At 39.5% G+C, this 20,520-nt stretch overlaps 8 protein-coding genes across 8 annotated transcripts; 7 read left to right on the top strand and 1 right to left on the bottom strand. All coding sequences in view use genetic code 12, as the record gives it.

Moving 5' to 3' along the window:
• Positions 1-1,025: 1,025 nt before the first annotated feature.
• On the top strand, positions 1,026-2,672 carry PSN45_002970 (uncharacterized protein; the record flags this gene model as incomplete). Its single annotated transcript, XM_006683625.2, has 1 exon — positions 1,026-2,672. The coding sequence occupies one exon, from the start codon at positions 1,026-1,028 to the stop codon at positions 2,670-2,672; it is 1,647 nt and encodes a 548-aa protein (XP_006683688.2).
• A 624-nt stretch (positions 2,673-3,296) lies between these two features.
• On the top strand, positions 3,297-4,937 carry PSN45_002969 (uncharacterized protein; the record flags this gene model as incomplete). The annotated part of the gene is made up of 1 exon (XM_066157978.1): positions 3,297-4,937. One exon carries the CDS (start codon positions 3,297-3,299, stop codon positions 4,935-4,937), a length of 1,641 nt encoding a protein of 546 aa, XP_066014075.1.
• A 135-nt stretch (positions 4,938-5,072) lies between these two features.
• On the top strand, positions 5,073-7,025 carry PSN45_002968 (uncharacterized protein; the record flags this gene model as incomplete). The annotated part of the gene is made up of 1 exon (XM_066157977.1): positions 5,073-7,025. The coding sequence occupies one exon, from the start codon at positions 5,073-5,075 to the stop codon at positions 7,023-7,025; it is 1,953 nt and encodes a 650-aa protein (XP_066014074.1).
• A 1,756-nt stretch (positions 7,026-8,781) lies between these two features.
• Positions 8,782-12,636, top strand: PDS5 (Sister chromatid cohesion protein pds5; the record flags this gene model as incomplete). Its single annotated transcript, XM_006683629.1, has 1 exon — positions 8,782-12,636. One exon carries the CDS (start codon positions 8,782-8,784, stop codon positions 12,634-12,636), a length of 3,855 nt encoding a protein of 1,284 aa, XP_006683692.1.
• Positions 12,637-14,142: 1,506 nt separating this feature from the next.
• mrpl7 (mitochondrial 54S ribosomal protein uL5m) lies at positions 14,143-14,994 on the top strand (the record flags this gene model as incomplete). The annotated part of the gene is made up of 1 exon (XM_006683959.1): positions 14,143-14,994. One exon carries the CDS (start codon positions 14,143-14,145, stop codon positions 14,992-14,994), a length of 852 nt encoding a protein of 283 aa, XP_006684022.1.
• A 63-nt stretch (positions 14,995-15,057) lies between these two features.
• PSN45_002965 (uncharacterized protein) lies at positions 15,058-15,690 on the top strand (the record flags this gene model as incomplete). Its single annotated transcript, XM_006683630.2, has 1 exon — positions 15,058-15,690. The coding sequence occupies one exon, from the start codon at positions 15,058-15,060 to the stop codon at positions 15,688-15,690; it is 633 nt and encodes a 210-aa protein (XP_006683693.1).
• Positions 15,691-17,681: 1,991 nt separating this feature from the next.
• PSN45_002964 (uncharacterized protein) lies at positions 17,682-18,605 on the top strand (the record flags this gene model as incomplete). Its single annotated transcript, XM_066157976.1, has 1 exon — positions 17,682-18,605. One exon carries the CDS (start codon positions 17,682-17,684, stop codon positions 18,603-18,605), a length of 924 nt encoding a protein of 307 aa, XP_066014073.1.
• Positions 18,606-18,934: 329 nt separating this feature from the next.
• Positions 18,935-20,497, bottom strand: PSN45_002963 (uncharacterized protein; the record flags this gene model as incomplete). The annotated part of the gene is made up of 2 exons (XM_066157975.1): positions 18,935-19,340; positions 19,419-20,497. The coding sequence occupies 2 exons, from the start codon at positions 20,495-20,497 to the stop codon at positions 18,935-18,937; spliced, it is 1,485 nt and encodes a 494-aa protein (XP_066014072.1).
• Positions 20,498-20,520: the final 23 nt, after the last annotated feature.

The raw sequence follows: 20,520 nt of genomic DNA, 5'->3' as shown, positions 1-20,520 counted from the left end.
TTTCAAGTCGTACTTTAACGAATTATTTTTGTTGACCCTTTTTTGTTATCTTTCTGCAAAAATGTAACCTTATATTGCGCAGGGTTGTTATATTTTAACATAAGCCTCAACCACAGTTTCAAATTATTGGGTATGAGGTAAAATACAAATTACATTCACAGCTATTAGTAGTTGTCGAATGTAATGTAATAAGGGTAGTGGCAAGATAAATGCAAAAGAAATCAGGTCAGTAAAAGTGTGGGCACTGAAATCGGCCCCAGTCTCTGCTGTTATTGTATTGGGTTGAGATAGCCCCTGCAATATTTATAAGCAGGATGTCGCAAAAACCCGAGAATTGACAGATTATCCACAGTTATGCAATGGACGACGACAGAAGCTGAAACCACGTTTCTCGAATCCACCATGCTGTTAAAAAAGGAGACACGACAATTACTAGAAAATAATCCACACCACGTACATAAGTTAAATGGGTCAACGGAGATATGAGAGTATGCTACGAAGAGGGATGAAAAAATTCAGGGCGCAAGAACCTCACTCAGTTACTTTTTTGAGTTTCTCATGTATTGCACGACATTTAGATTGACATGAGGATCTGCAATCGGTTCTTCCTTATCGCGATTTTCAATATTATGAACAACTTATCGTACGCATAGTTGAGCAATGAAACACCTACCCCAAACATTAGCTGCCACCCAAACTCTTATAAGTTAGATATCCTTTATTCAGTTTAGACAGAGAGTGTTGAGTGTACCCGTTAACAATCATGAATCAATCGCCGTAGACCGAATGCAAGGTAGCCTAATAAAATATTCTTATGTAAGTTACAAGGCAATACATGCAAAAACAGAGCCGCATGGCAAAAATCGGAGAGTTTTCCTATCAAGCTCAAATTTCCGGATCGAGAAGGTGGGAGCAGTGATTGTGGAAGGTTTCCAATAATTCCCCGTAAGCAGGATTGTTCTTATCAGTTATAAAGTGTTGACCTCCCTCTTATGCCGGTAGTATAGAAATTTCCAATTAGAAAAATGTCTGCTTCCATACTTAGTAGCCAAGAAAAAGAGAAGAAACAGCCAGTCGTTTATGCAACCGAAGCTGATATCGGTTCCTTGAACGATAATGCCAGTGATTCAGGTGATGAGTATTTCGATCATCTCCATCATGAAAGAACGTTAAGTAAGGCTCTTAATTCCAGACATTTGGGAATGATTACACTTGTAGGGGTCTTTGGAACCGGTTTGTTCCTTTCTTCTGGTGGTACCTTAGCCAACGCTGGGCCCGTTGGAATTCTACTTGCCTATCTTGTTGTCGGTCTCGTTGTCGGTGCTAACCAAATGTGTATCACCGAATGTGCTTGTTTTATGCCCGTCACCAGTGGTTACGTTAGACATTCTGAACATTTTGTTGATGAGGCTCTTGGATTTATGATGGGGTGGACTGACATTTATTCATCATGTATTCCAAATGAGCTTTCTGCTGCTGCCGTGGTGGTGCAATATTGGACCGATTTGAGTCCAGCTATCTTTATCACTATTTTTGCTATTGCTTGTATTGCCACCAATGCTTATAATGTGAGGTGGTACGGTGAAATTGAATTTGTTTTTGGAATCTTGAAGCTTACTTTGATTGTCATATTGATAGTAACCGGTCTTGTTATTGACTTGGGTGGAACTGGGGACAGAATTGGATTCAGATACTGGAAAGACCCTGGTCCATTTGTGGAAAAGTACACAACTGGTAGTTTGGGACACTTTGCTGGTTTCTGGAAAGCCCTTAGTTCTGTTGTTTATGCTTACGCAGGTGTACAAGCCATTGGTTTATTGTCTGGTGAAGCCGAACATCCAAGAAGAGCAATCTTCAGGGCCGCAAAGAGAGTATTTTACAGAGTGTTTACTCTTTACCTTCTCACTGTTTTCGTGTTGACGTTGATCGTCCCATCGAATAACGAAACAATTGCGTCGCCTAATGGAACTGCAGCAGCCTCGCCATTTGTAGTCGCTATGCAAGGGCAAGTGAAGGTATTGCCTCATTACATCAATGCTATTGTTTGTACTTCTGCTTTTAGTGCTGGAAACTTGAACATTATCAAAGCTTCAAGAACTTTATTCGCATTGGCTGCAAAGGGTCAAGCACCAAAGATATTCTTAAAAGTTAACAAACATGGATTACCATGGGTGGGTGTCACTTTTGCTTGTGCTTTCATTCCATTGGCTTATATGTCAGTCAGTTCCGGTTCTGATACTGTGTTCTCTTGGTTCCAAAATATCACTTCTTCAAATACTCTTTTGAACTGGATTCTTATCTCCGTCAACCACATTGGAATGATGAGGGCTTTCAAAGCTCAAGGATACAGCAGAGAACTCTTACCCTACAAGTTCAAGGGAACAGTTTTCGCTTCGTGGTTTTCCTTATTCTTCTCGGTGCTTTTCTTGTTGACAGGTGGATTCACCAACTTTATCCACGGTCAATTTGACTTTGGTTCTTTCTTTGGAGCGTACTTTATCATTCCATTCTCCATTATTCTTTACGGTGGATACAAGATTATCAAAAGAACTAAGTTTCAGGACCCCAAAAAGGTTGACTTGAAGAGTATTTTCAAGGATATTGAACTTTATCCTGAACCGGAGTACCCGAAGTTAAAGGGGTGGGAGTTGATCACCCTTATTTGGGCTTAAAACAAAGGAACATTTTAGTTCTTATAACTTCCACTAATTGTGATTTTAGCGTAGTTTTATTGTGGATATCAATTTACAAGGCTCATATACTTTTTTTCTTTTGTAAGCTTTTGAAAGGGCCGATCACTAGGAAACAACTGAAACACTTGGAAGTTTCATGCAGCATTTAGTGGACTTAAAGAATCGCCTTGTTTCTCCACATTAAGCGCTCTCTACATGCGGAATGTCTTATTCCACAAGTGAGGCCACAGTGATTTGAAAGAGATATCGCGACAAAAAAATTAACTTCCTGGGCTCAGTACCACGATTTCCACAGTTTTGGTTGGTGCTAGACATGATCTTTACCACCACGTAGAACAATGGACGTGTACCAAAGACGCACGAGATGGAAGTGAATAAACTTAGGTGCTTAGTGGACGGCGTGAAGATAGTATGTAATACCCATAGATACGATCGAGGACCCTGTCGCAAAACCGGCTTATCCAGGTTTCAAAGTTTCTGATAAGCCATAGCATATATTGTGAAGATCTCGGAAGATGCCACAGGTGAAAAATCTTTTTTGGTATAAATTGATCTTAATATCCTCTCCTTCTTGGGGCAACTAATTACATTTGACTTTAGAATATGTCTGCTTCAGTGGTCAGTGGTCAAGAGAAAGATAAACATCAGGTTGTTTATGCAACCCAAGAAGATGTTGGTTCCTTAAAGGAAAATGAAAGCGACGCAGGGGAGTACTTTGACCACTTTCGCCATGAAAGAACGTTAAGTAAGTCCCTTACTTCCAGGCATTTGGGAATGATTACGCTTGTGGGGGTATTTGGAACCGGTTTATTTCTTTCCTCTGGTGGTACTTTGGCTACCACTGGTCCGGTTGGAATGCTTTTAGCTTATATTCTCGTGGGTCTTGTTGTCGGTGCTAGTCAAATGTGTATTACTGAATGTGCTTGTTTTATGCCTGTAACCAGTGGTTATGTCAGACATTCTGAACATTTTGTTGACGATGCACTTGGATTTATGATGGGGTGGACTGATATATATTCCTCGATTATGCCCAGTGAACTTTCTGCTGCTGCCGTGGTGGTGCAATATTGGACCGACTTGAGTCCAGCTATCTTTATTACTATCTTTGGGGTAGCCTGTATAGCTACCAACGTTTACAACGTAAGATGGTATGGAGAGATTGAATTTGTGTTTGGAATCTTGAAGCTTTCTTTGATTGTCATATTGATAGTTACCGGTCTTGTTATTGACTTGGGTGGAACTGGTGATAGAATTGGATTCAGATACTGGAAAGATCCAGGCCCATTCAATGCAAAGTACACTACAGGTAGTTTGGGAAATTTTGCAGCCTTTTGGAAAACGGTTTCCTCTGTGGTTTATGCTTACGGAGGTGTGCAGGCCATTGGTTTATTGTCTGGGGAAGCTGAATTCCCAAGAAGAGCAATTTACAGGGCCGCAAAGAGAGTATTTTACAGAGTGTTTACTCTTTACCTTCTCACTGTTTTCGTGTTGACGTTGATCGTCCCATCGAATAACGAAACAATTGCGTCGCCTAATGGAACTGCAGCAGCCTCGCCATTTGTAGTCGCTATGCAAGGGCAAGTGAAGGTATTGCCTCATTACATCAATGCTATTGTTTGTACTTCTGCTTTTAGTGCGGCTAATATTGGTATTATCAAAGCTTCAAGAACTTTATTCGCTTTAGCTGCGAAGGGTCAAGCACCAAAGCTTTTCTTAAAAGTTAACAAACACGGATTACCATGGGTAGGAGTCACTTTTGCTTGTGCTTTCATTCCATTGGCTTATATGTCAGTCAGTTCCGGATCTAAAACTGTGTTCTCTTGGTTCCAAAGTATTACTTCGTCAAATCTTCTTTTGAATTGGATTCTAATCTCTGTTAACCACATTGGAATGACCAGAGCTTTCAAAGCTCAAGGATACAGCAGAAAACTCTTACCCTACAAGTTCAAGGGAACAGTTTTCGCTTCGTGGTTTTCCTTATTCTTCTCGGTGCTTTTCTTGTTGACAGGTGGATTCACCAACTTTATCCACGGTCAATTTGACTTTGGTTCTTTCTTTGGAGCGTACTTTATCATTCCGTTGTCCATTATTCTTTATTTTGGATACAAACTCATCAAGAAGACCAAATTAAAGGACCCCAAAAAGGTTGACTTGAAGAGTATTTTCAGGGATATTGAACTTTATCCTGAACCAGAATACCCTAAGTTAAAAGGCTGGGAGTATATCACCCTTCTTTGGGCTTAAGTGAAGGAATAGTTAGTTCCGTAGTTAATAAAAATACTTGCTTCTTATGGTTTCGCAGCTACCGCAACTTCCTAAATTTTGTCTCAATTTCTCACTAAATTGATCACAACCAACCGCAGCGCATCTGTATTCAGTATGTCTGTCGAGAGAATAAAGAATACGGTTGCTCCGGACAAGATTAAGAACAACCTTACACACTTTGGAAACTCAATTTCCACGTCCATTGGTTCCAATGTCTCGAACGTGAAGAATACATTCAAAAAAAAGACTTACGATAGTGATGATGAACTCATATCTCAATATCAACATGATATCAAAAGGTCCATAAAAGCTATGAAATACATCCTAAGTCAAATCCACCGAATGGCTAATGCTGGTATCCCAAAGCTTTTCAAGTCTCATATGAAGGGTGTGGAATTATTCAGTAAGTTGATTGGGGCTGGGTCCTTGCATTTTGAAGGTATTCAAGAGTTCTACCACGAATTTGATAAGCTTCAAGCGGAATCTGAAACTCCTATGGTCCATCCCAAGGAAATGGATTTCGAGGTACCAGCCATTAATGAGCAGATCTACAACTATATGGTGTCTGTGGACAGATTAACGTCTAAGACATTGGATGACTGGGATCTATTTTACCAGGAAAATAAGCTCAGGGTGATCGAAATGAATGATTACTTGAAAGGTACACTTAAGCTTATTTCCAAAAGAAATAAAAAGCAGTACGAGTACGAGAATACTCATAAGAAACTCGAAAAACTAATGAAGAAGACTAGTCAGTTGGACGATAAGGAACAAAAACAAATGGTTACTTTGGAGAAGAAGTTGAATCAGGTCAAGTATACTTTTGAAAAACTAGATGATAAGACTAAAACCATCTTACCCCATGTTCTTCTACTTTTGGAGGAGTTCATTGACTCCATTTCTAAGATTATATTTTTCAAGCAATACGATACTTTGAAAAGCATTTATGACACTATCAAATATTTTACTACTTACTATGGGTATTTCGATGGAAAAGATGACAACGATTATAATACGATTACGGATGCCTGGGAAAATGCTATGACACCTGTAAGGTTACAACTAGAGACTTTTATAACCATTATCCAAGAAAAGAACCCAGAGTTGATAAACCAAGAGATTGATGACGAAGACAAAACCCTGAAAGCAACCAAGATGTGGAATAAGGTTACCAATAAGATGACAGAAAAGACCTTCAATTTGAAGGTGGATAAAGGCAACGGTATATTCAACGGACATTTGATCGCAGACCAGCTCAATGCCTTTTTGGAATACCACAATCCTAATTCTTTTCGGTCAGAAACGTACTTTCCCTCCAAAATACCCAAAATTCCAGATTTGCCAATCATTGTTGAAGAAAATAATCCTCTTCCACCTCCTTTACCTCCTAGACAAAATACAGCCAGACAACAGATTTTTTCTGCTACGCCAAGGCTTGGTGTACTAACTTCGTTACCATCCACACCTTCAATTGCTTCACCAAAGAGCCCTCTTTCTGTTGCAGGAGGATTTGAAGCAAAATCAAGGTCAAATGAACTGGAACTGGACGATTCCTATGAGTCTGATAGTATAATGAGCGACAAGGAAGATCTTGATAATCTTGACGGTGATGACGACGATTTTGATAGTAGATCAGTCAGCATGCAATCAATATCGACGTCGCAGCTAGTGGAAGATACTAAAAAGGGAAACCCCAAACTTGTGAAGGTTTATAATGCCTCCAAGAACAGCATCGGGATAGCTCCTATTACAGCTCCTCTCAATGCCAATATTATTCCTCCCGGTGATAACTTTAAAACTTCAAGTATTACGCACAAACTTGATGAATTCACAGAGTTTTTTGATAAAGTGCTTGTTTTGGAGCCGTCATCAGAGAGAAGAAAATTTGAAGCCAAACATGACTTCGAGGGTGTCGAGCCAGGAGATATGTCATTCCGAAAGGGCGACCATATTGAAATTATATTTGAATTCCATGATTTCATGGAAGGTGATAATCAAGGTATTTGGTTGGTTGGAATGAATGAACAAGAGCATAGAGTGGGCCTAGTGCCTAGCAACTACTTTTAGGGCCTATACATAGATATATACAAATTTTATGGTGTTTTTTTGCCTAATCAACCTCGGATTCTAAGAGCTTGAATAATGTCCCCATAACTCTTTGAGGGTCTTTAAGATATCCACCATGGAAGAATTCACTGGTCATAAAAGCTCTAAAGTTTCTGCCTCCAAAAGTGTCTTCCAAAACTTTTCTACTAAGATCAAAATCCACATACAAGTCGTGAACGTAAACAGCCCCAACAATAGGAACCTTTTCAAACGTAAGGGTCCTCAAGGTCTCAATATCGTAAAGCTTTGGCCATTGGGTGTTTAAATGAAGTGCAAAAGCCAAACCTTTGAAAGGACGCAACTCAACATAGTCGTTGTACATGGATTTATACACCATTTCAGTAGTGAAAAACGTAGGCTCTTCCCTACCTTCCTGGAAAACAAAACTGGTATTTTCTGGTAAGTATCTGAGTCTATCAGCAGACCAGTTGGATGTCTTGACTTGAGGATTATTTCCATCACAGTAAATAGATTCCTGAAACAATGCATAGATAACGTTGGTGTCAAAGTGCAACAGGTTCAAAACACTGGTCAAAGTGTTGAAGGATGGCGCCCCGAACATTTTCAAGTCGTTGTAGAAGTACTGTACAAGAGAATGAATCTTGTCTGTTCCTCCATGTTGACCAAAGTTCAATCCCATCTGCTGAAACCTTTCAACAGACAAGTTACCTCCGTCTGGTAAACTGGTTTTGTTTGTGGATAAATAAGTCAAGATCGTATTAACTTTAGTGACATCTTGAGGGTACTTAGAGTAGTAATGAATATTTCTCTCTTTGGCACGTTTATAGGTTGAGCGGTAGACATCATCAGGACCATGGTTAATAGGAGGAACTCCACCTGTAATGAAAGACTCCTTAATGGAATTTGGATATTTGGATAAGTAGATGAATGAACAGAATCCACCAAATGATTGTCCGCTTATTGACCATTTGCGAGTCTTCAATAAGATTTCCCTGATTCTTTCAAGGTCTTCAACAATGGAAGCACCAGTAAAGTTCAATATATAGTGTAGTTGCTTTACCACATAGTTTACCTCCAGTTCACTGGTCTTGGGTATCAATTGAGGGAAGCTAGTGGAATTGATGGGGGTACTTAATCCAGTACCTCTCTGGTCCATGTAAAGAACTTGGTACCCTCTGTCGATGAAGATGTTTGTGTACGGAATATTTGTAGCTGGTGGCAGACAGGGGTATCCTGGACCACCCTGAATGAATGTGACAACTTTTGGGACTTTCGGAAGAAGGTCCGTCACCTCAGGGTCGAATTTTTGGCATAAGGTTGCAAACACCAGGATTTCCTGACCAGAATAATCGTCATTGAAGTAAGAGAGTGGCAAAGAGAACTTGAGCACATCCACCTTGATGTTTTGAACTCTATATGTCTCTTCTATCTGATAGCTGGTTCCCATGATGTTGTAGATAATTGTAAATTCTCAAAGCTAGCTCACTAAAAAACGAGCCTTACGATACATGGCTGCAAGCTGCCTAGCAAAATTAGAATGTTTTCTTTATAGGTTACAATTTAGGACAAGCAAACCTCGAGTACATCGGTAACTATACTGGCATCTCCAGATTTTGTAGGTATCCCTTCATGTTGGATTCAAGCCATCATTTAGTGTTGCATATGATCAGTACACGTAAAGAATGAGCTTTTCGTAGGAAACGTAAATAGACGCGTAAAACTACTCATTAAACCGAATCTGCATACCTATTTGAAGATGGCTTTACTGGGAGAAACCCCTCCAAAGTCAAAGTTGACGTTCTCTAAACTGATAATATCAACACCACAAAATCCAATCGCCACCAAGGATCTCGTCAAAAGACTCCAGCAATTGAGCGAAGAGTTAAGTACCATTGATCAAGAGAACCCAGATTTGAAATCCTTTGATCATATCAAACAAGATCTCGTGAACCCCAAGCTCTTGAAAAGTTCTAATAGTGGAGTACAAGCATACGTTTGCTGTGCACTTGCTGACATCTTGAGAGTCTATGCCCCGGACGCCCCGTTCACGTCTGTTGAAATATCATCAATTTTCAAAGCTTTCTTTAATCAATTCAAGAAGTTGTCTGATACTCATAACTTATACTTCCAGCAACAATGCTACCTTTTGAAGAGACTTGCTGAGGTGAGATCTGTGGTCTTAATTGCTGATGTGGCTGATTCGGAACAGTTAATTGAAACTGCTTTCAATGTATTCTATGACTTATCGAATAAGGATTTTCCACATAGGCTTGAACCCTTGATTTGCGATATCCTTTCAGAGATAATGGCTGAGGCAGAAGTATTACCCCATAATGTGTTGAAGCTAGTCCTAGACAAGCTTTTGACCAACAACCCCAATACCTCCAATATTACTTCAAGCAAGAAAATCTCCAACCCAGGTTTCAAGTTTTCAGTCAGTATATGTGAAGCTAACGCTGATAGCATGTCACGGCAAATAGCTCAGTATTTCTCGGAAATGTTGTACGAGACCTCACAGCAAATGGATCACTTTAAGCAAGACTCTACCAGTAAAATGATTAACATGAAAGCTATCGAGGCTTTGAAGAGAATTCATAAATTGTCCATTCATATATGGTGTTATGTACCTGGTCTATTGCAATCTGTGATGGGACTTATTGAAGAAGAACTCAATGCTGATGATGAGACCGTCAGGATTCTCGCTACTGACGCCATTGGTCAGATGATTGGCTCTTCAGGTTCATCCCAAAACTTCATTATCAACTACAGAGAAACCTGGAATTTATGGCTTAAAAAAACCTTAGATGTGTCTTCTAGTGTAAGGTGCAAATGGGTTGAACAAGTTCCGATGATAATAAATAATGCATCCAGTTTGACTTCAGAAGTGACCACAGAGCTTTGTCGTGGGTTGAACAAATGCTTATTGGATTCGGATGAAAAGGTTCGGCTTGCCAGTTGTATTTCAATCGAAAAGGTCCCATTCGAGAGCTTTACTAGAATATTCAATAAAGATACAATGGAAATATTGAGTCAATTGATTCGAGAAAGAAACTCAGATATCAGAAAACAAGCAATTGTGACATTAAGTAACCGGTGCAACCAATACTTTGGTTCTATTGTCAACAACCAAGTAATTGATTTTGGTGGAAAGAATAAAGAGGAAAGTGAATTGGAGGAGTCCTCCTTCAAACAAATCCCCAACCAACTTTTGTCCTTAATCTATATTGACGATAAGGATATTAATTCAACATTGGATGTATGTCTTTTCGAGAAATTATTTCCCCTTTCTGAGAGTACTACACAAAGAGTTAACAGAATTTGTCAAATATTCCAAAATCTTAACGAAAAGAGCATGCAAGCCTTTGAAGCCATAAATAAAAGGCAACAAAGAAGCGCTGAAGTTATGGAAACTTTTGTAAAGTTGTGTGAAGACTACGCTAAGATTGGTACTTTTGCGGACGAGAAGGAAAACGTATCCGAAAGCACGAAGAAGCAGTCAAATGAGGAGAGACTGATCTTAGTCAACAAGCTTGAAAAAGTCGCCAAGTGGTTTAGCGAATCAATATCAGATGGATTGAATAGCTTCTCATGTTTAGAAAGATTCTTCAAGTTAAAAAACTTTCGATTCTTATATTTGATCAGGCAGGCGGTTTCTTCTAATTCTGATTTCTTGTTGGTTAAGAACTCTATTAAGGAGTTGTTGACAAAATTGAGCAACCCAAAGAGTATTCGAGTTGATGAAGAGAAGAATGCTGTATCGACCACGGATATGGTGTCTGTATTTAAATTGTTGCTTTTCAGATCATCTTTGATCATATACAACAAATCCAACATTGTCGAACTACTCAAGTTTTCGAAAGATAGTACGCACAAATGGAACCCTGTCTCAAAAGACCTTTTGGCAAACGTTTCAGAAACCGTACCAGCTGTCTTTACTAGCCATATTATTGATTTAGTTGATACTATTAAGGATTCTGAAACAATACCATCCACCAGAGCCCATAATTTGAAAACTTTGTATCATACGGTAAAGAAAATTCCAACTGCATTCCCAAAAGATAAAGAATTTGGATTACTATTAGAAAAGTTATCGATTCATGGGTCACCTAGGGAAGCTGAATTTGCCATCAAATTGATAGGGTTTAGTCCTAAAAAAGTACTACTTTGTGCTCAAGTTTCTGAAGAGATTCTTCCTTTGGATATCCACTCCTCCTTACTTCCTACCCATTTGGCTTTTCTTGCCGGCCTACTTTTAGTTCATGCGCAAGTTGTTGAAGAAAGTATTAGTGACATATCTGCTACTTTGATAAAATCTATTTTACTTTCGAATGGTGAAATAACTGAAGATATAGTTAATGATGAATCTTTCATCAGTGACTCAATTTTACAGGAGAACCCTTCTCAATATCAGTCATTGGTTAATAAGTTGCTTGTTTTGAAGATTTTTACAAACAGATTAAAGCTGTTGACAGAACGGGAAGTCGATGAACAACAATTTGTTGATACTTCCAAGCCTATAATTAAACTATTTGTGATGTTGGTTATAAATGGTGGTGAAATTGTCAAAGAAGTCCCTACCCCTATGGCCTATCGACTGAGGTTGAGATTAGAGGGAGGTCTAAGCTTACTCGAATTAGCAAGGCACTCTAAGTTTGGTGAAAGTTTTGGCGTGGATATTCTCAACAAGTTAGTACTCTTAGTTCAAGATGAAAATCGAAGTGTGAGGTCAGAATTCTTGAAAGCCTTACAGATGTATTTATCCAAAGATGAGATAAATGAAAGGTTTTTGAACTTAGTATTTTTCATGAATAATGAGGTAGATGACGATTTATCATTAACTGCACAAACATGGATTAAATCAATGATCAAAAAACTGCAATCAAAAAAGTCCATCAAATTCGAAAAGTCATTAGCCATTTTGATTCATATGCTAAGTCATAACCCAAAATTTGCTCAAGAACAAGACACATTGAAAGCATACACTTTTGCTCTTGAGGTTTTAATGTTCTGCTTGCATAATCTTTTAAACTCTGAGAATATTTCACTTTTGTACTACTTGGCTAGCAGAGTTAAGCAATTCAGAGATGCCACCATTGAGCAATCCTTATATGACATAAGACCCTATCCTCAAAAAGTCAATAACGTCTATTGTGTTGCTGAACTTTGTCAGTTAATTATCAAAGAGTTCAGTGAGCACAAAAACTGGCCAACTTTAAGCTGGCCTGGAAAACTCCAACTTCCGAAAGAGTTCTTTACATCATTGTTGAGCACTAGTGAAGCACATGCAATCATTACTAAAGTCTACATTTCTGAGGAGCTCCAGATTCAGTTAAGGGGGTTGATAAAACAACGTTTGTCTAGCGGAAACAAGAAAAGGCCGGGTAAGTCAAACCCTCTTATTAAAAGAATCAAAACCAATAATTCAAAGGTCAGAGTTGTACCCAAACCTAAAGTTCCAAAAGCACTCAAAAGCACAAAAGGAGGTATTGAAGGTAATGAACCAACCAGAAAGAGCTCCAGGTCCAGAAAAGAGGTTAACTATGGGGGTCTTGACAGTGACAGTGACCTTGATATGGATATGGATGAGAGTAGTGATGATAATGATTTTTAAAGTTCGTCTCGTTTATGTATGTGTAGTCTATATAATGTACGGAATGTGTAAATAGTTTAGGGCGTCATCTCTTTCAAACTTCGTATGTTTGGACCGATACCTTCTTCTCCCAAAAGCTTGAGTCTGGTGGCAGCTGGAAACCTTTGGCCATTGGTCAATTCAAATGCTAGAACGTTAAGCAATTTTACTGCTTGGCTCTTATATGTTCTCAAGAAGAAGTTTCCACAGCTTTCCCACCAGTTAGCCAAGCAGAAAAAGTGAACATTTTGAAGTAACAGTTTATCCAAATTACCTATTTTGGCGAGGCAGGTCCAGGACATAGAGATGGGATAATCTTTACTATCCAAAGTTGTCAAGACAGCGAAGAGCGAAAATATACCAGCGAGTCTCTCGTCGTATTTATCGGCCTCTTCCCATTTTTGAGTTGACTTACTTCTTTTCCAACCCATTCTTAATCTTCCTTCCTCAGTGTTGATCGGGCATGTGTAGCCTATAACTAATGGACACTTTTTCACCAATCTTGGCATTAAATATTCGTTAAGCTGGGGGATAGCATTTAACAAGTTAAATGTTAGTCTTGCCAAAGGTACTGCTGCGTTTTGTTGTACCACAATTTCGGTTTCGGCTTGAGAAACAATGGCTTTGGCAATAAAGTTCAATATAAATGCAAATGCCAACGGGTGGTTTTGTACATCATTGACACTGTTTATTATGGCATTGGTGATACTGTTCAACTGTGAAGCACTGCTCGATAATTGGCCAAATTTAGGATTTATGGCTCTTCGTATTGGCCCAACAGACTTCTTCAAGTCTTTGTCATTGTTCACCTTTTCCTTAATGTTAATGTTAATGTCTTTGATTTTTTGTTGGTACTCGAGTACCTGCTTCTCGAGATCAGCAGACTTGTTGGCTTCAGCTTCCTGAAGTTTCCGTTGTTTCTCTTGAAACTCATTTGCGGCGGCCTCTTTCAATTCTCTTTCTTTAGCCTGTTTTTCTTCTATTTCCTCCTTTACTTTTCGAGCTTTTTCACGTTCTTCCTCGAGCTTTCTTTGTTCTTCTGCTCGTTTCTGCTCTTCTTCACGTTGTTTGTTTGCTAGCTCTTCTTGTTCTTTTCTCTTCTTCTCTTGCTCCTCTAGATTTCTGCGTCGCTCCTCTTGTTCTTGTCGTATACGTTCCTTTTCCATGGTAATAACTTTTTTCACTTTATCATTTTGAAGGTCTATGGCAGATTGAAATCTGCTGGTCAAGTAATGGAGATCTTGCCGACAAGAATTATTGAGCCTTTCAAACTCATTGGAATCTATCCTGATAACAGTGGGGGAACTACTATCTACCAGCTCTACCCGACGGACCACATCGACCTCCACTTCAAAACTATTAGGTATTCCAAGAATCATAGTAGTGTAACACGAGTAATCAAAAGAAGTTTTGAGACTGCGGGTGGGTAAGTCTCATCCCGCGCGAGCCTTTTCACCAAAAATTTTCAGACCTAACATACTCTATATCATGAATAGAACCAGGTTTTTCAGTACTGTGTCGAGGTTAAACAGAACTGGATACAGTACGGTGGAGCCAGTACATCACTTGGTACCCATAAATAAGGCTGCATTAAGGCCGGGGTTACAGGAGTTATTACTTCCCAAAGACGACATCAGATCTCCAGGTTACAAGCCAACTAACATTGGACAAGACAGAGTTAGAGATTATTATGATGCTCACCTCAAGAGCAATTTGATGTTGCAATTATACATTCATGGTGAAGAGACTACCGATGGCAATAAACACAGATCCTGGGGCACGGATTCCCCGTACAAGTTATACAGAAAAATGAGAAAGCCCAAAGGTTTAAGCAGAGCCACCAAAGACATCAAACCAATAGCACCCAAAAACATCCCAGAGTTGACGGGTATAAACATCAACTTATACAACCGCGAGGCCTTAGAAGACAGCTGGCTCAACATATCGTCTAGACTTCAGATTGCTCAAATCACCAACGTCAAGCCCAAAAGAATCTTCAATAAGTCTAACATTGTCCAATGGAAGTGTAGAGAGGGTAAACCATGTGGGTGTAAAGTTCACTTGACTGGAGAAGACATGCACCAGTTCTTGTCCACATTGACAGAGTTAGTTTTGCCCAGAATCAGGACTTTTCAAGGAATCAGCAAGAAATCTGGTGATCATAACGGAAACATTTCCTTTGGTTTAAGCCCAGAAGACATTAAGTTCTTTCCAGAGATCGAGAACTTCCAAGAGTTATTCCCGAATTTATTTGGATTTCATATTACTCTTCAAACCTCAGCCAGAACTGATGAGCAGGCCAGATTATTGTTGAGCTCTTTGGGCTTCCCATTCCATTAAATATACTTGTAAATATATCGCTACAAAATCGCAGCATCATAAAATTAACTATCGCGCAAGCCGATGGAGGTCTCAATTGTCCATGAATACTCCATATTGTACTCCGACAGACTAGTGCAGAAGGATAAGAAGTGGGTGGATGGCTTCTTGAGGTACTATGAGTTCAACAACAAGGTGGAAATCCTTAATGAAGACGAGCAATTGGTAAAGGGCGATTTCAAGAACATACTGTTTGAAGTGGGCAAGCAGTATGTGATAAACAAAATGTTGGTGGACATAATAGACTTCAACGGAACATCCGAGAGGTATATTTCGGTACTACTCAAGAAGGAACCAGTATCAGGTGACTCTCCACTGGTGTCAAATTCCATCAAACAGGAGTCTATTCCTACTACCATCAGAAGATCACCAAGTATGTCCAGCTTACCAAAACCACCAGCTATCAAGATACAACAACGTTCGTTAGGACTCACAAAGACTAAAAGCATTACCCATGTACCAAAAAGTGGTGGGCCAAGCGTGTTGCTGAAAAGAAAGACCCTAATTGGCCTACAGCAAATGTCTGCAAAATCGCCAGGATTGAAAAGACCTACTTCACCTGTTTCCAAAGATGCTAAACTCAAGTTCCCAGTTGTGGAACCTATCGCCGGGCGTATTCTTCCTAGAAGTTCTATAATCTACAAATTTATGGACTAAGTAACCCTTCATTCACATACACCAACTAGCTATTGTTTGGTTTATCGTTTTTCCTGAATACCATCATTGGAATGTAATGAGATACCAATGCATGTGCTAATGGAATGGAACAAACAATCCCACTGAGAGCAGCTATTCCGGGAATACTGGCAACTGCAGCCAAAAAAGATTGTACAGTCAATTCGGCCATTCACAAACGATAAAATTGTTTAAACCACAAATATACATTGAGAAGGTAACTAAAAGTTGCCATTTTCGGGCAAAGCTTGTTTGTTAACACCTGTTCATATTTCCAAGTTGTAATATTTGCTGTCGATTTGAGGAGATGATAAGATAGGAACATGTACAATTCGTTCAAAGTTGTGGTTGATCTCTATCCAAGACTTGAGGAGATTATCTGAAAGCAAAGGTGTTAGAAACTTATCGTTCAACATTAAAGATCCCAGGAGCTTATTGGGCAATACTGTTGTTGAAGTTCTAAGGATTGTTAAGTTATTTTTTCCAATTGTGAAGTTTTGTGATAAGGAGCCCAAAGACGATTTGAACAATAGCTTATTGTCATTGCAGTAAACAAGAATATACCTGACGGATTTCTGTATTTCGAGTTGGAACTTGTAACCCGTGAAAGGGGGTTTGTGGTAACAGTAATGAGATAGGTCAGATGCTAGAATCAACGATGCCCACAAAAAGCACAATATGAACTTCATGGTTGGTTGAGAGATCTGCTATTACTCTTGTGAGCATTTTTTCGTAATGGAAAAATTGAATCAATAGGCTTTGGTTGATAGAGGTGCCGCAGCTTCTCATAAGAAGTCTCTACATCGAGTCTGTGGGTTCAAAAAACAGGTACTCATTCTTTGCAGTGTTATCCACTCTTTTGTGGATAACATTTTGAATTCAACCCGTCCACAAACCCGTGTCAATGCTTGGCTATTCCGAATTTCTGTCATGATATTGTCTTCATTTGCCTGATCAAGTTATTGTATATCTCAGCTTAGATGCCATCTTCTTTAGGAACCATTCGAATTTCATAAATACTTTTGAAATTGTAGATATACTTTCTGTTGTAATGCATAAAAAGGACCAGTGGCTAATGGGCCAGTTTTAGTTCAATCCTTAGCGAGACTAAATGTCAGCAATATATCACACGTTGAACGCATTTTATAAGCGGAAAGAGTTGTCCACCGGCTTAACGCTCTGGTGCAACCATCACAATAACAGACATCTGCAAGCATCTACAAGAAAGCAGGCAGATTGTCAAATGATGTAGAGATGATTTAACATAGTACAGAGACAATGTTATCTGTTCCTATCACCATTACAAGTGCTCATTAGTCCTGAAGATCTGTTTGCGAAGGAGTAGCTCGCATCTCCAGCTTATTCGCACCGCGCTGCGCGCTTTCTTGCAACCAAATGTGTTTCTGGAACCTGTTAAATATTGAAACAAATCTGAGATTTTCCTTTTTCATACCCGATTTGCGACTCTTCGTCGTTATTCAATGAGGAAAGTAGGGTGAATACCATATAAACCGATGCCTAGAATTATACTCCACCACCTTGATGGTTGCCTGCTATATTCGAGGTACCAATATTAGAAATACTACTCTCAGATGCTTGTTGAAGATCGTCAGTATAACCTGGAAGGTCTGCATCAGTTATACCTTGTAAAAGTCAATCCGAAATTCTGCATGATGAGCATGTTGATCAAATTAACACTCACACAACCCATACCTATATGCATCAACAAGACTCTGTTAAAATTTCGTTTAAATGTTGCAGATATTTGCGATTTAATGTATGGGAGATCTTATTTCCCCGTAACACAAAAATATAATCATCTCTGTATACACACTACCAAGGAAACCTAGTATCATATATTTGCTTGCCTGGTGTTGGTAATTACTAGCCAGAAATTTGCAATATATCTTAAGGTTTGCAATAAATTGGCAAGTTCCTGCGGATTTGACCACTTCTTCCCTAGTAACTTCCCAATGATTCTTAGCGAGGCTAACAAAAATTTCGCAACCATTTCCATAACCGCTTTGATTTCGGCTGCCACAGCCAAAATTGTCGATTGTGTATCAGCCGGTGAGGAGGTTTCAAGCACTGATTTAGATGATGGAGTTTACTACTTCCAGCTACCTTCTAACTCTTCAGCTTTTTTCAGCTATAACAATGATAATAACTATACCGCCAAGTTTTATTACGCGGTCGTGGGGAATAAGGTTTACCATACTTACATCAGGACCGGTGGAAATATAATTGCCATTCCTGCTGAAGAGTTGTATCACACCGAGAATGATGTTGTGATTTACTCAGTTGAAAAGGATAACAATGACAATGTTCTGTCATGGCAGCTTTCTCCGAACGATGTAGAAGATTCCGCCTATTTCAGTGAAAGCACACTCCAAGAGAACCGTAATTGGGATAGATATGCTGGATCAAGCAATATCAGCTCTGAACAGCCAACTAGAAATTATGGTTCTGTTTTTGGTACAACGTCTTCAATCGATGTCTTAGGTGCCAGCAGCACCAGTCAACATTCGCATGATGGTCACGAGAACGATGATGATGATGGTGAGAGTGACAGTGAAGACGATGCAGTGAGAAATAAAAGCAAGAGAAATCTCAGACATAAACTTCAAATGTTAAAATTGGAGGAGTTGGTTGCAAAAGATAATGCTGACGATGAAGCTGACGATGAAGCTGATGATGAAGCCGATGATGAAGTTGAGCAAGTTCAGCTTACCGGATATAAAAAATACTCTAAAGTCAGGAAGAGGGATCGTAGCGATGTCATCGTCAACCTCTATTATCAAAGTGGTGAAACTTTCATGACTGCCAACTATGCTGTTGTGGATCAAGGTGTTGCTTCCATCGCCGCTACTACGATTATTTCTGATTCTGGAACATAATCTTCTTCAACTAATAGTGCAGAGACCACTATTACCGGAGGCAGATCTGCTATTGGCTCTGGTTCTAGTTTCGCTTCATCTTAAGAAGCTGAGATTTCAGAGCTGATTGCCGCTCCAGTAACTTCTACTAACCCGTCGAGTACTTCTGGGGGCTCCTCAAGGGTAGCTAGTTCTACATCCAGTATTTCAGTTTCTAGTAGTTATGCCAACCTCATAGACGGGATGAACAACGCCCACTTTTATTATACTGGTGTGGCCATTATTACGTTGGCTGCCTTGATTTAGCTATCAACCTTGTGTATTTGTGATTATATGTTTTGTACGCATCTTCATTTTGAACTTTCAATTGAATCGTAACCAGATCCAGAATCTCCGTCAACTAACTTTTCCACATCTCTCATTCCTTTTTCTGTGTCACAGATAGAATACAATCCAAGGGCGATCAACGCAAGAAACATATTAGGTAAGAAGGGAAACCGGTCATTATTGGTTCTATCCTGAATAGTGGCATTAACCAAACTGCCAATCCAGCCGGTTGCGATCCCGAGCATAATTTCTAGTCCAAAGTACTGGGCTTCATCTCCTTCTGGTAGCAATGTGCTATAAACAGCTCTGTTCATACTCCTCAATGAAGACCCACTAGCATTAAAAAGAACTTCGAAAACCCAAAATTCCCATCTATGTTTGAATCCAATCTTCACCTTAGAGTTGATCCCTAGAGTTCCCCAGAAATTACTGAATACCTGAACAAAAAAAAATCCATACCCCCACTGTTTTATAGTAATTTTCGTTCTAGGATAAAGGAACATCCACCCTAAAGACCCCAAGCTTGCCACAATGTAAGATATAAATGTGTACACAGTATATTCCGCATCACTACTACCAATTCCCAAGGTAGACCTGAAAAGTAAAACAAACACACTCAAAAAGTTGGAATAGCTCACATTCCAGATCACCCAGGAAATACAGTATATGAATGCCTGTGGATATTTGGTGATGTTCTTCAACAAGGATATACACCTTTTGATACTTAAGAATAATAGGAACTCGCCTTTCGGCTTTGGTTTAGCCTGGACGCTAGGAATAAAATAAGCAGAAATAATAGAAAACACTACTGTCAAACACCCTGCTATAGTGATTGCAAGTAGGAAATTATGGTAACCATTGGCAATTGGACCACCCCTCCCATACGAGATGATGATTCCTATTAACAACGCAGTCAAACCACCACAGTTTCCCAAAACTATTCCCATCACGCTTACAGTCGAACCTCTCTTTAAGATGATGTTTCTTCTGACCTCTTCCGAAGTTTCCCCTTTGGGGGAACTTGCTCTCATGAACAATGGAATGTAAGAACCTTCAGTTATTTGGTAGACACAGTCTGTAACATTGAGAAGAGCATAGAGGACCGACAAACCTGTCATAGTCGCATAGGTCTTGTCAGTCAAACCTGCAAATGGCAATGCAATCAATCCGTAGAACAAAATAGAACCACACAAAAGAATTTTTCTGTAATTGGAATAATCAGCTATTCCCATAAAAAGAATGGCTATAACTCCCTCCACGGCAGTAGAAATAGCTTTTAAGTAGAGCACATAAGATGTGGAATGGACCCAGCTGGTCCCAAACTTCACGTAGCAGTCATTTCCCCTACGAGCACAGACACCACCTTGACTGGTTCTACCTACCAAGGTAGCAATGGATTGAATGGCAGCCGGAACGTAAGTTCTAGACATTGATGCAACTGGCCCAGTAGCATAACATAACAACAACCAGCTTCTGTATATCTTCTTCTTAGACCATATTGAGTCTGAGTTAGGTGCAACTTCAGAAATGGTTTCATGAAGACTAGGTGTTTTCAAAGAGTTTCTCTCTCGAGTGTCGCTGCTCATTTTTATTGTATTTAACGTGCAGC

This window comes from Yamadazyma tenuis, chromosome 3 (assembly GCF_029203305.1).
Source record: "Yamadazyma tenuis chromosome 3, complete sequence".
NCBI lineage: Eukaryota > Fungi > Ascomycota > Pichiomycetes > Serinales > Debaryomycetaceae > Yamadazyma > Yamadazyma tenuis.
Note: the sequence above shows the minus strand (reverse complement) of the source record. Positions and strands in the feature narration are given on the sequence as shown.